The following is a 14,046-nucleotide window of genomic DNA, read 5'->3' as shown; positions in this document are numbered from 1 at the left end:
GGTAGCAGGTGGAGCTGTTGTAATGACAGAGTTGCGTACTTTAGTTAACAATTTGCTGTGGCTGTTTGGACCAGCTGAAGTTTCCAAACATTCTTCAAAGGCAGCCCCACGTAGAGTGCATTAAGAGTAATCCAAATGGGATGTGACTAAGGCACGTGTCACTGTGGCCAAGCCAGACATCTGCAGTAATCCTTGTGCTGACGGAACACGTTAGTTGGATACCACTCCAAATTATTGATGTATTGTTTATTGGTTTAAAATTTTGTTAATTATTTAAATCATTGTCATCATCTGCTTGTTATTCAAAGTTGTAACTAATTAACTTGAGGGTTTGATGCTCTGTCAGTGTTTAGGAAATAGCAGGAATCAGCTTCCCTCTAACTTGCTCTTTCTTTCATCAGTAGAAGAGGGAGCATAAGAAATTGAAGTACCTGTAGCAATGGGAATGACCCAGACGGGGATGTGATTAGAATAGAATGTAGTGCAGACAATATTTTATTTTTTTATTTATGTATTAATTTTCTATCCCGCTTTTCATCTCAAGGGAGCCCAGCAGCAAACAATAGTAGCAGAACAATGCAATTAAAATTAAAGTTAAAGCATATTTAAATCATTTAAAACCATTAAGAACATCTTAAAACATTTAAAAACAGTCACACAGATCGTCATGGCTAATAATTTGAAGTTTGCCAGGAACAGTAGCTTTCAGACATCAAATGAACAGGAATGTTTTTACATTCCCCCTGAGAATTTATAATAAGGGAGACAGATTCAGCCAAACGGGGAGGTCATTCCACACATCGGGAATTGCCACCAAGAATACCCTGTCATGAGTTAGCACCAACCTGACAGCACCCAGCAGCGGCATCACCCAGTAGTGGCATCACCAAGAGGGCCTCCTCTGCCAGTCATAGGGACTGAGACGGTAGATATTGGGAAGATGCTCTTTTAGGTACTTGAATCTCAGGCTGTGTACACTAGTGCTAACACCTTCAGTTGGGCTCACTGGAAGCCAGTGCAACTCTTTCAGGACTGGTGACACATGATCCCATCAGACTGCATCACTCACCAATCTAGTAAGTGTATACTGCACTAGCTGCAACTTTTGGATCATCTTGAAGGGCAGCCCCACACAGAGCACATTACAGTAGTCTAGTTGAGCTGGATATGCAGCTGATGAAGATCCAGTCCACAGATAGATACGCCCAAAGTTGAATTTGCTTTTGCTTTTGCTTTTTTCCACATGCATAGAGGTGACGGATGTAGGAGACGGACAGGCTTTGACTTCAAATATATAAGTGTGAGTGTGTTGGTTTAGAATGCTGATATGTTTAAATATAAATGTGCTGATTTTGTAAGGGTGTGTTTGAATAAATTCAATGTTTTTTTTCCTTTTCCCAACGGTAGTAAGACAAAATTGTGATATAATGGGGGCTGGCTGTTTTAATTGTTTTGCTTTTTTATACTGTGTAAGAAATCCAATTTGTTTAATCTATTATGTTTTAACATGTTTGTTTTTCCTTGAAACGTAGGGAATATTCTGTTTAGTTTATTATGTATATTATGATTTTTTTCTTGTACTTCTTGTACTTAGTTTAATATGCAATGTTTATATTACGTTGATACTAAAGAGGATGCTTTGTTCAGTTAACTGTATTTTATTGTTTTTTGTAGTTGTTATTTTAAGACGTTTGGATTTGTTGTACACCGCTTAGAGTTTTATTTAAATATAAGCTGTATATAAATGAACTAACTAAATAAACAAAATAACCGCTTAAAGGAGGAGAATAGAACTCTGCACTTCAGCTCTCCTTTTTGTACAGGGTTCCTGAATGAATTGTTTCCCAGTATGACTAGCAACATAAGCTGCCCCTAGTCAACTGATAAATCCAGTATCCTCCATCTGAAAAAGTCTTACTGTCAAAGCTTCCAGTGAGCATGCATCCAAGCTCTTTTTGAAGTGGCACAATACAGCTTTTTATCCTTCCCCCCCCCCCAAACATATCCTTTATAATTAAGAGAGCCAGTGTGGCGTAGTGGTTAGAAAAATCAGACTAGGATCTGGGAGATCTGGGTTCAAATCCCTGATCGGCCATGTAGCTCACTGGGTGACCTTGGACCAGTCACTGCCTCTCAGCCTAACCTACTTCACAGGGTTGTTGTGAGGATAAAATCGGGAAGGGGAGAACCATGATTGTGTGCCACATTGAGCTCCTTGGAGGAAAGGTGGGATTTAAATGTATTAATATAAAAATAGAACAATTATTTTGGGATTTTAAAGTATAAAGATGTTGGTACATGTAACTGTGGTTTTTTTGCCCCCACATGTGCATGTATGTGTATTTCCCACCCTAAAGATCAAGACTTAAGGATAGAAACACACTCACTGTTCTGCCAGTTCCAGTGTGTCTCCACCTCTCTTTTCTGAAAATGGAGGCACATGATGCTAGACAAACCCAACCCTTTTTACTGTAAAACCTGGTGGGAGCAAAGAGATTTCGTAACTGATCGGCAGATGAATCTGTTCCCCCTCCAGGCGTGGCTAATGGAAATGCTTTGCTCTGGTGGCTAGTGTATTCACAGCCTAATACCCATTAAATTGCCATTTGTTAAATAAGATCTTTGCCTTTAGCTCTTTCACAAATAAAGTTGACAGCTTCATTCATTAATTGATAGAACTCCTGTGCTGAAAGGTAAAATGGAAATGAACTGCCTTCCAGTCGATTCTGACTTATGGCAACCCTATGAATAGGGTTTTCATGGTAAACGGTATTCAGAGGTGATTTTACCATCGCCTTCCTCTGAGTCTGAGAGGCAGTGACTGGCCCAAGGTCACCCAGTGAGCTTCATGGCTTTGTGGGGATTTGAATCCTGGTCTCCCAGGTTGTAGTCCAACACCTTAACCAGTACACCACATTGGCTCTCTGTGATGCTAACCATGGAGTAGTTTACGAGATTTTATTTATTTGGGAGGGTATTTATGTCCTGCCCTTCAACCAGGTGGCACATGGCCACAACCGTTCACCACCTAAGTATGACTGTGAACCTTTCCTTGCCAAGCAGAAGAGGTTGTGCCATTTTAATCATATGTCTATGATTAAATATATTTAATAATGTATAACAACCTTCACCGATCGGTTGCCCTCCAGATATTTCAGACAGCATCTTGCATCAGCACAGCTCTGCTGGGCCTGTTGGGAGTTGTAATCTGGAGGGCACCAGGGTGGCGAAGGCTGCTGTATAATAGCATCTTTCAGTGATTACCTTACACCAACTCCATCAATGGCTGTTGCAGTCAATTTTTTAAGTACTGTGGTTGCATTTGAGCATGAAATCAAATCCGTAAGTAATTTGTAGGGCTTTTTGCGTAAGGATGAGTCACTCGAGAGGCCAGAGTTTTACCCTTCCCCTTATTTAATGATTCTTTATTCCTACAAAGAAAATAGCAAACGTTAAAATATAATGGAACTCAGAAGGCATCCCAGGCCATGGGGAAAGAGCACAGACCCTGGTCGTTCCTGGGTCACCTGCAGCGATGCTGCTGTTTCCCAGAGATCGGAGGAAGCCCTTCCCAATGCATTGCCTTCTCTCTTTTTCATTGAGCTGTAATGTAATGCTGCTATTGAGACCTTTATTGGGGAAGCCAAGTCCAATCAGAGGAAGAGTAGCTGAAACGGCAATACAACATGACAGCCTGCAATGTGTTTACTTGGCTCTCAAAAGCTGCATCTCTGATCTGCTAATTAATTAATCTGAATTAATCTGATTCGGTTTCCCTGATGTCAGCAAGACAGATGTGCAGCCCTAAAATTTGCTGGACCACTAAGTCAATGATTAGTATAGAGCGTGCCAATTGTGGCACAAACATCAATTTGTAGGAGGGGATATTCTCGGCTCCCTGATGTCATGCTGCCTGGCCTGTGTGAAAAGTGGGCAGAGCTGTGTTTAAAAAAATCTTTTTTTAAAAAAATGCAACCACAGCCCACTTTCAGTAACAAGGCCAGTGTGGTGGAGTTTGGCTGGAAAACTGATCAGCAAACTCGGATAAACATCTGCTGGGAATACTTCCAGTATAGGGTTCAGAAACGGGTATACATCTGTGATTCCCAAACTCTGCTGGGACAGGCATACAATTGTGCTGCAGCAGCAGCTGAAGGGTGCCTTGAAAAATTAACAAAGACTCCTGTGTCACCATAAAGACCAACAAATTTATTATGTCATAAAGCTTTTGTGGACTACAGTCTACTTCATCAGATGCATGAAGTGTTATTCTGTGTGTGTTTTGCTTTATATGCACATTCAAACACACACATGGTTGGGGGAAGTGTAAACAGTGATGTCAGAAGGAAATAAAATGCATAAAAGTACAGGTGGTGATGATTATCTTGCTAACAGATGCCAGTCCCAAAAAACAGTACTTGATAACATAGGCATCCTGGCACTGGTAAGCCAATGAAAACATATTGTGACTGAAAAAGAATCAGTTGTGCCTATTTTGTCCACATGTTTTTAAGGTGCTACAAGAATTTTTGTTTTTTGCTGCAAGAGACTGACATGGCTACCTCTCTGAAAATTGAGAAATTAAGATATGTTGTCTGCTTTCTAGATCTTTTGGAGTTGTAAGGCCTCATGTGACTTTTATCCCCCCTTTTTTGCCCTTATATGGGCAGTGACATCATCTGAAGAGAGGGATTAAGAACCTGATGCAGACTGCTACAGGAATGGCAGAATCCCAGAGGCATTGTCATTGCCGTTGCCGTGGAAGTATAGTGCCATTCCTGTGTGACCCAACAGAAGCATGGGATGCTATATTAACTGGGCTATCTTGCTGTTGCAGGGAGGATGACAAACTGATGTAGAAAATTTCTGCATCTTTTTTTAGTCTAAGGATAAACCATTTTTAATCCAGAAAAAATACTTGTGGCCTTGATATCTAAAGATTGTAAAAAGCTGCCCTGTGTAATCCGTTGGGTCCCATTAGACACTGGCGATGCAACAGTTTGAATGTTTACAGTTGGGGTATTAGTGGATTCATGTTTAGTGCATTTTTCTGTACCAGTAACCAGTGGTCTATGAACATTTGGAATGGTTCAGCTGGGGAGGAGACTATCGCTGAGTACTAGAGCACATGCTTTGCATCCAAAAGATCTTGGGTTCAGTCCCTGACATCTCCAGTTAAAAAAGGATCAGGTAGCTGCTGTAGCAGGTAATTTATTTATCAAAATGTATGTATCACTTGAGTGTAATAAAACCTCTAAGCAGTTTGCAAGAAATATTATAATTATCCATAAAAACAGTTCCAAGCAAATAATTAAAAACATTGAAAAGATATAAAATTAGCAGTAGACTTAAAAGAGATGAAAACATATCAAGTCCAGATAAGCTTCCCTAAACAAAAATGTTTTAAGTGGGTGCCAGAAAGAGTGCATCGAAGGTGCTTGCCAGATGTCAATAGGCCAAGTGTTCCAAGGTGTAGGTGCTGCCACACTAAAAGAATGATTTATTTTAATGTGGAATGAGTACTGCGTGGTACCTGTAACAATGCCAGTTCTCAGATCAAAGCAGTTGAGTAGGCATATATGGGGTAAGGCGATCCTGCAAGTAAACGGATCCCAAGCTGTTAATGGCTTTATATGCTGCTAGCATATAGTATCAAGTGCAAGGGAAACCCCATATAGAATGCATTGCAGTAATTTTGAAGTCACCAGTGCCTGAACTACTGTGGTCCATTTTTTAAATTAAGCGTCTCCAATAGCTTCTTTGTCTCTGCTCATTAACCATGCTGGCATCCTCTTGGCCCTGGTGGCACCTTTCCTGATTTGTGGTATACAGTCCAGTTGATCTTCTAATACTGTGTTTTTAAACAACTCGCAAGCATTTGGGAGCGATTTGACCCTCTGGACTCATGTCTTTCAACTTGCTTTTTACCAGTCCCCTCATTTTGGGGAAGTTTCCTGTTTTGAAGTCAAATGTGACCATGTTTGATTTTCTTGACAATTGGCCATTTACACCTACATTTAAGTTAATAGCACTTTGATCACTGCTCCCTATCAGTTTGACAACACTTGCATCTTGCAGGAGGTCATGGATGCTACTTAAGATTAAGTCCAGGGTCACCGCCCCTCTGGTCAGTTCCATGACCAACTGTTCTAGGGCACAGTTATTTAGGGTATCTAGGAATTATATTTCTTTCTCGTGACCGGAGTACATACATAGCTAGTCTGTGTCAGGTTAGTTGAAGTCACCCATTATTACAACATTTCCTAGTTTGGGTATTTCTTCAGTTTCATTTTTCATCTCAAGATCTCCCTGAACATTTTGATTGGAGGATGACAATGTCGCCAGCACTAAATTACTCTTGGGACTTGGTATTACCACCCACAACGATTCTGTGGAGGATTCTGTCTCTGGGGCGTTTCTAGCTTGCTAGATTCAATGCCCTCTTTCCCATATAGAGCGCCACCACCTCCAATATGTCCTTTCCTGTCATTTTGATTTATTATTATTATTATATCCCACCCTTCTTCCCAGTAGACACCCAGGGCGGCATAGTTTATATCCGGGATAACCATGTCCACTGGTTTTCTCTGTTCCACCAGGTTTTCAGTTATTACTGTGTCAGTGCTGTCCTCTAAAAGCAAGCACTCCCATTCTCCCATCTTGATTCAGAGGCTTCTAGCATTAGCGTATAGACACTTGCGTACAGTCTCTCTCTTCAAATGTCTTTGGCACTTTTGGTTTAGCCTGTGGTACTTGTGCCTCTCTGGATTGCTATCCTGTGCCCCTGCGCTCACCATGCCTAGTGATAGGCCTACCCCATTTAAATTTTTATCTTTATCCCAGTGGGGAGATTTGTTCCAAACCTGCCCCTCCTCAGCTTCTGTTGGCTGTTCCTTCTCCATCAGTTTAAAAACCGCTCAGCCACCTGGATCCAAAAGCACCCTCTTCCCTCTGTATCCAGAAGCACCCTCAGACTGTGTACCTCCTCCTTCAGGGAGAGTGGAAGGATAGGCAATTAACCAATTTCACAGACACGAGAGCCACTCACCCACAGTGTCTCCGCCTTGCCATAATTCAGGCTTAGCTGCACAGGTAATGGGAAAGCTCCCTGCAGTCAGACTAGCATTCCACAACCTGGCGGCCTCCAAATGTTTCAGACTACAACTCGCATCATCCCCCAGCCATCATCACCAATGATCAGGGATTATGGGAGTTTTAGACTATAGTTCAGTAGTAGAGCATCTCCCTTTCATGCATATAATCCCACGTTCAGTCCCCAGCATTTCCAAGTAGGGCTGGTAGAGTCTCAGTCTGAAATCCTGGAGAGCTGCTGCCAGTTAGTGTGTAGGCACTCCTGACCTAGATGGTTTGATTTGGTAGAAGGCAGCTTCCTGTGTTTCTAGACCAGCAACATCTGGAGGACACCAGGTTGGGGGAAATACAATACTGGACTAGATGGACAAAAAATGGGAGCGTGTGTGAGTCCGCTTCCTAAATGATCAGGACAGATGTAACATATTTATTCTCTCTTAGCTGTGATTAACAGATCAGGGCATAGAGACTCCAAAGTCACTGCTGCTCCAAATGAGACTCCCCTGTAGTTTATATGAATGATGGATGTATAATAGTCCTGCTTGGAGTATTGTGGCTGACAATCAGGGCGTGCTAATAAGTAAACTGTGACACTTGTATCATGACATTAGGTCCAAAAGCCTTGAAGGGGGCAGTGTGCTAGCTCATGTTCATTGTTTACGTTGGGGATGAGGAACTTGTGTCCTTCCAGGTATTCCCATCATCCCTGACCATTGACTCTGCTGGATAGGGCTGATGGGAGTTGGGCCAACAGCATCTGGAGGCTGTGACCCCCCACCCCGTCATCCTAGTTTACATGCAAGAGGTAAATTTAAGGGATGAATTTTTCAAAAGCAGGGTTCTAGAAGGTTCATAGTTGTGGCGAAACAATTTTACAAACATTAGCGAACTTATTCATTAGGAATTTGGGGAGGAATCATGGTTTGTATTTGCGTGAGTCGTTGAATTAAGTATGATGTAGACACAACAACTGCATCAACTTTCAGTGGTTAAATATAACTTCTAGCATCATCCCATATGTGCTTACTTACTCAGAAGTAAGTCCCACTGTTTAGTGAGACTTCCAGGTAAGTCTGCATAAGGTTGCAATGTTAATCTTCTGTTTTCAGTTATTGTGAGTAGATGTGCTGTGACTTGAAGTTAGGGCTTTAAAAATATCACCCACTGCCACGTCTGTTTTTAAAGCACTTATAGCTGCAACTTTATATGCTGTTTCAGCTGCTAGAAGTGTGACTTAAACATTTTGTTTTCTTTTTAATGTCTAAATAAGAATACTGCTTTTTTTCTCCTTTCTCTTAAATAGAAAGTGATAGTTTAAATTGGCATTGTAGCAGCTAACGTGGTCAAGTTAAAATTATTTCGTCTCAACTTTTTGAAATGATACCCTACCTTTTTATGTTTCCCTTCACCAGATTTAGATCAAAGAATCTTTGCGTTATGTAGCATTTCCTTCCCACAATTCTTCCCACTTTTCACAAAACTCCCCCAGAGTTAACCTATGAATAACCTGAGAGTACACTTTACTCTCTACATATTCTCTTTCAATAGCCAACCGATAACTTATGTACTTTTTAGGATATATTTTGCAAAGAATTTTGATCTCCTTCCATTTAAGTAAATGTTTGTGGAGCCCTTGAAAATGGCTTCGTAGAAAAGTGCAGACATTTTATTTCTCCCTCTCCCTGTCCCTCTCTCTCTGGTACAGAATTACCGGTCAGTTGGCACTGTTTCAGATAGATTGGCAGCTACTTGATCCGAAGCCTTTTTGATCATAATTGAGCTGAATCAGTAAAACTGTGTCAGGGAGCATCCACTGCATAGTGCCCACCTAGATTCTCAAGCAAATATTTTATTAAACCTTCAGATTGAGGATTCCTATCCTTGTTCATAAACCTTCTGAAGACCAAGATTTGTATAGATGTATATGAGAGAGTCAAGGATTTTCTTCATTATTTTATCGGGGGGGGGGGAACCTTGCCCGTAACGTATGCTTTGATTCTCTTTGGTGGCACAATTTAAAAAATTGTAGGCGGAATTAAGACTTTTGCATTTCTTTTCTCCTGGCTCTCTTTGCTTTTGGCAAATTGATGGCATTTAGGCAGGCAACTTTAAGGAGATCACGTGTGTGGGAGTTGTAGTCCAAGAACTTCAGAGCTCCCTTGGGAGGAAGGCCGGGGGACAGATTAAATAAATAAATAAACATCCGGAGGGCCACAGGTTCTCTGCTGATACAGGCAAAACCTAATGCAGAAGTGGCACTGACAGAAAAGAGTGCAAGATTGTACCGGAGATCTTGCCACTCTATACTTGTCTTCTTCATATCCAGAAATGCATTATTTCTAGTCATGGTATCCAGGTATCCCCAGGAGTCAGGAACTGCGCTCCTGGTTCCTCAGTGTCTCTTCTGGAGCCTCCATTCATACATGATTATATTCAGAACTTGACGACTGAAAGATCAAGTGATGAGTTGCATGTGTGTGAATGGGCCATACAGAAAGGGAAGTTCCATTGACCAAGGGCTTTTTTGGTGGAGTCAGCTGACAAATTAAGCTGCCATCCATCCACTCGTCCAGGAATCAAGTAGGGACAAAGTGTGCTTTTACACTGTGTAAATTGGCCTTTACAGGAGAAAGCAAGCATACATAGCAGTAAGTGTAAAACCAGGCACACCTGAAATCAGTGTCTCTATGTCATCAGACGTTGCTGATCTCTCTACTGGAGGACTCAATAAACTGATAAAAAGGATCGCAACTCCTCCAGAGCCCCCAAAGTGTAAGTGTTGGGCCCTCCCTCACCTCCAGTTGTCTTTTAGCTGCCAGTGGTTCAGCCATTTGCCATGTAATGCTCAGTTGGTTGCTAACTTTTAATAGCAATATATATTGTTGCAACGTTTGGATGCATAGGTGTTCCATGAGCCATTTTATACTGCCAGCAAAATAAATATTACTGAAATATATTCCAGTTTATGCTTTAAAACAAATCCTTCAGTCTTGCATCCTAAATTTTCTAAAAGTTCAGAAGCATATAAGTGACAAAGGAACATCTTTAAAATATATTGCTGTTTTTGGTAGGGCAGATTTCTTTTTGTGTTAGAAATTCTTTTAATTACATTTTAGGTCTATGGCTTACAATATATGGACATGGAAACGAAGAAACCTTCCTACAAAGCCCTAGGCTTGGATTTAGGGAAGTAATTAAGTATATACATCCATCTTCAATGGGCAAAGGACTAAACAGAGTGAGATCTAGCCAAGTGGTTAAATTAACTCCCATTAAAACTGGGGACACTTAAAACATGACTTAACTTTGGTAGGGCTAGTAGAAGTAAAAGAAATTTCAGCAGACAGCATTTAAATAAAGAAGCTGAGCTGGCATTTTTAATTTTTTTTTTCCTTTTTGCAAGCACCCATACATTAAGCAGTTCTTCAGTGTGGTAGTTGAAAACGCTGGCATCCGTGCTGCTGGTGAACGCTTCTGTTTCCAATGGGATGGGAGCCAAGAGACGTCAGGAGCTAGTACCAGTGCATTAATCTGCCCAGAGCTGGATGTCAAGAAAGAAAATAAACCTCTTTGTTCTGTTGCTGAAGGAATGGCATCCCTGCTATAGCCACGTCTACCCAGATTTAGCGCACACAGTTTACAAGAAAAGACTCTGCTGGCAATTTTTTTTAAGTGCAGTGTTTGTTCCCCTGTACCGTCTGACACCCTAATTGCCCATTAAAATTATGCTTCAGATCCAGACTGTATCGTCCCTTATCTGACAAATGTTTTATCTTGCTGCTCAGCTGGATTGATGGTCCTGGAACCAGGCTGCATTCCAGAGCTTCAGCTTGGAAGGAATGGATTACAAATTCTGCCACACAAAAAGAAAGAGAGAGAAAGAGTAGCACCCCCTTCCTAAATATGCCTATTTTGAACTAAAGTTTCTCTTGCATTCTGATTTAGGAAAATGGGTCTTGTTCAAAAGGATGGGGCCTCATTAGTGTTAATGGAGGCAGATGGTACAGACAGAGGAATGGCTGCACACAAGCTGTTTCAGTTGAAAAAGAATATGGAAGTTCCATAGGAAAAGGGAAGCTCCATATGTGTGTTGGGGTAATAAGAGCAAATTACATGTGGTGGTGACAGCTATTTTTTTAACATATTTATAAACCACATTTAACCCAAATTTAATGTGGAATAACTCCAACTAGACAGGAAAAGGAGAGTGGCAGATCTGTACAAGGCCTCCTTAGTGGGGAATAATACAACCATTTCATATCAAAGACTCATCTGCAGGATGTTAAAAAAACCCAAGTATAAAGTCTGGTAGCATTTGTAGTGCCTAAAGAAGGTTCCCAGGTGCCCTTAAGGAAGAACCACGCTTATGGATCTGTAGGTACATATCATTCAACCCATCTGTTGACAACGTGAATAAAAAAAGGATGCAATCCCATGTAGGCTCTGGGCAAATGCCATATAGGCAAGCACTGCAGAAAAATTTGCCTTGAACTCCACAATGCCTGGTATCCAAGTGAGTTCCAGAAAAGTGAATCCTGATGTACTCTCAGGCAAACATGCAGCAAGTGTTTTCATCTGTAAAAGAGGTGCACATATGAGCAGCGGAGAACGTGCCTCCCACACACAGCTTACTTCCTCAAGTGTTTTTTAGTTCAACTGAGTTCTGATTGCAAAAGTGACTTGGTTTTGAAAAAGGTGCTTAGGGAGATGGGGTGTGGGGAGGCAATTAGTGGGTGCAGGTAGGTAGGGTTAGACTCCCTCACCTGTGCATTCCTACCACCAGATCACAAGCCCCTCTTCCTTCTATGTCGGGGAGGGGGACTGCTGCCCTCCAGCTGTTTTTAGACTCCCTTCACCCCCAGCTAGAATGTCAGTGTTCAGGGATGTTGGGAGTTGCAATTTATCAGGTGGGGGTGGGCTCAGATTTCTCATCCCTGTTCTACATGATAAAGACAGTTCCACATTTAAATACAAGGAACTGCTGCCATCTTGTTCTTCAGCTTACTTCATATGCACAGCAATGTACCTGTGTGGGTGGTTGCTTGTAGTCCTCCTATTTGAGCAGATCTTCCTGTGGAAACCCAATGGCATGAGTGGCATTGCACAGTTTGGCATGAGTTTAACAATGCTAGCATATGTTCAACTCATCCTTTTAAGAAGGATTGCATCAGTGTGGTGGTCAAAATTCACCCAGTCTGTGTGGATGGGCACTACCATGTGGGGTGTTCTGCCCAGAAGATTATGGGTTGTGTTTAAGTAAGTCCTACCTAGAGTAGACCTGTTAAAATTAATGAACCTAAGTTGGCCATGTTTATTAACTTCAGTGGATCTACTCTGAGTAGGACTGGCATTGAGTGCCACACTATGTGACAAGCAATTGCCCACGTTGGTGCAAAATATTGTTTGAAAAACAATATTAGATATGATAGAAGCCATTTTCCGGCAATTTCTTTAGAAAGTGGGCAATTAATTCATATTTTGCCTCCTCATTAATTAAACAGCTGAGAAAGGGAAGTTTTATTTATTAAAATCATTTATGGAAATGAACTGCCTTCAAGTCGATCCCGACTTATGGCGACCCTATGAATAGGGTTTTCATGGTAAACAGTATTCAGAGGGGGTTTACCATTGCCGCCTCCTGAGGCTGAGAGGCAGAGACTGGCCCAAAGTCACCCAGTGAGCTTCATGGCTGTGTGAGGATTCGAACCCTGGTCTCCCAGGTCGTAATCCAGCACCTTAACCGCTATACTACACTGGCTTATGGCATATTTATATGCCGTCCTTAAATCAGAAGTTACCAAGGCAGTGTACATAATAACCTAAGACCATCTATTAAAACACATTAAAGTTTTGTTGTAAGCAGGGATACATTGTGTGTTTGGAGGCACTTTTTAAAGTCCCATAATTATAATCTGAAAGAATAGTACTTGGTCTCCAAAATGATGGTTCAGTATGCAGTTAGTTAATTTTAGAATCTAGTTTTAATAGTATTACACACACAGCCCCTCTTTAGGTCTTTATACCCAGAGAGCATCAGCCTATGGTTGAGATTAGCGGGGGGGGGTTGTTTTTTTGTTTTTAAACTACATTCAGCCTGTGAGGGCAAATTTGGCACTCTAGATGTTACTAAACTACAACTCCCATCATCCTTGGCCATTGTCCATGCTTTCCAGGGCTAATGGGAGTTGTAGTTCAGCAACATCTGGAGGGCTCTACAGTCTTGTTCACTTTGTGGGATAAATCTCTGTTATGAACATGATACAAACAACAAACTTGGGCTGAGAAAAGTGCATTTTCTAAATTCATCTGGTGAGAGTTTACAGCTGTAAGAGGACCTGACACCAAGCCTGGTTTGTTGTTGTGTCCATTGGTCCAAGAGCTTGATTTTAAGTAAGCATATTTCTCTGCCCTAACAATAATGCTTACCTTCTTCTCATTCTGTTGAATTGTAGTGATGAACCCATCTGGAAGATACTGCCTGGGGCAATGGACTGTGGGGAGATAAATTGCAAGCAAGGGATTCAGCTCCCAGTACTCAGGCACCCCTTTTGCTCTTAAATGTACTTACTCATGATGTATACACTTTCTAAATTACTGGGACAGCCGCATGTAGTTTGAGCCTTGCTCACCTGGGTGGTTGAGTGATGGCCATCCATCACTACCACAGCCCTAGCATATGTGGAGACATAGAATTACTTTGTAATTTCTGCAACTATATTACAGTTTTCCTCTCACACATTTTTCATCAAACTTTCTTGCAGACCGTATACACCTATGAGAGGGTCCTTGTCCAATGTATGGTATGACAGATATAAGATCTCTAATGATTGCCCAGAACATATTGAAACCATTGACTCGATGTGTCAAGCACTTACGGGTTTGATTGATGATGAAGTTAAAAACGGCATTGGAAAGAACAGGATACTCTTGGGTAAGATTTAACAGGAAGAAAAT

The 14,046-nt window shown here is 41.4% G+C and overlaps 1 protein-coding gene across 2 annotated transcripts in view; it reads left to right on the top strand.

The window, feature by feature from the left end:
• The window catches only part of LYPLAL1 (lysophospholipase like 1), a 36,377-nt gene that overhangs the window by 8,011 nt on the left and 14,320 nt on the right, over positions 1-14,046 (top strand). For both annotated transcript variants that reach the window (XM_061625178.1, XM_061625179.1), the window contains one exon: positions 13,854-14,023. In XM_061625178.1, the coding sequence (XP_061481162.1) occupies positions 13,854-14,023 (170 nt within the window). The remainder of the gene's footprint in view (positions 1-13,853; positions 14,024-14,046) is intronic.

Source organism: Rhineura floridana, chromosome 4 (assembly GCF_030035675.1).
Source record: "Rhineura floridana isolate rRhiFlo1 chromosome 4, rRhiFlo1.hap2, whole genome shotgun sequence".
In the NCBI taxonomy this organism is placed as follows: Eukaryota; Metazoa; Chordata; class Lepidosauria; order Squamata; family Rhineuridae; genus Rhineura; species Rhineura floridana.
The sequence above is the reverse complement of the archived record's forward strand: the minus strand, read 5'-3'. Positions and strand labels throughout refer to the sequence as shown.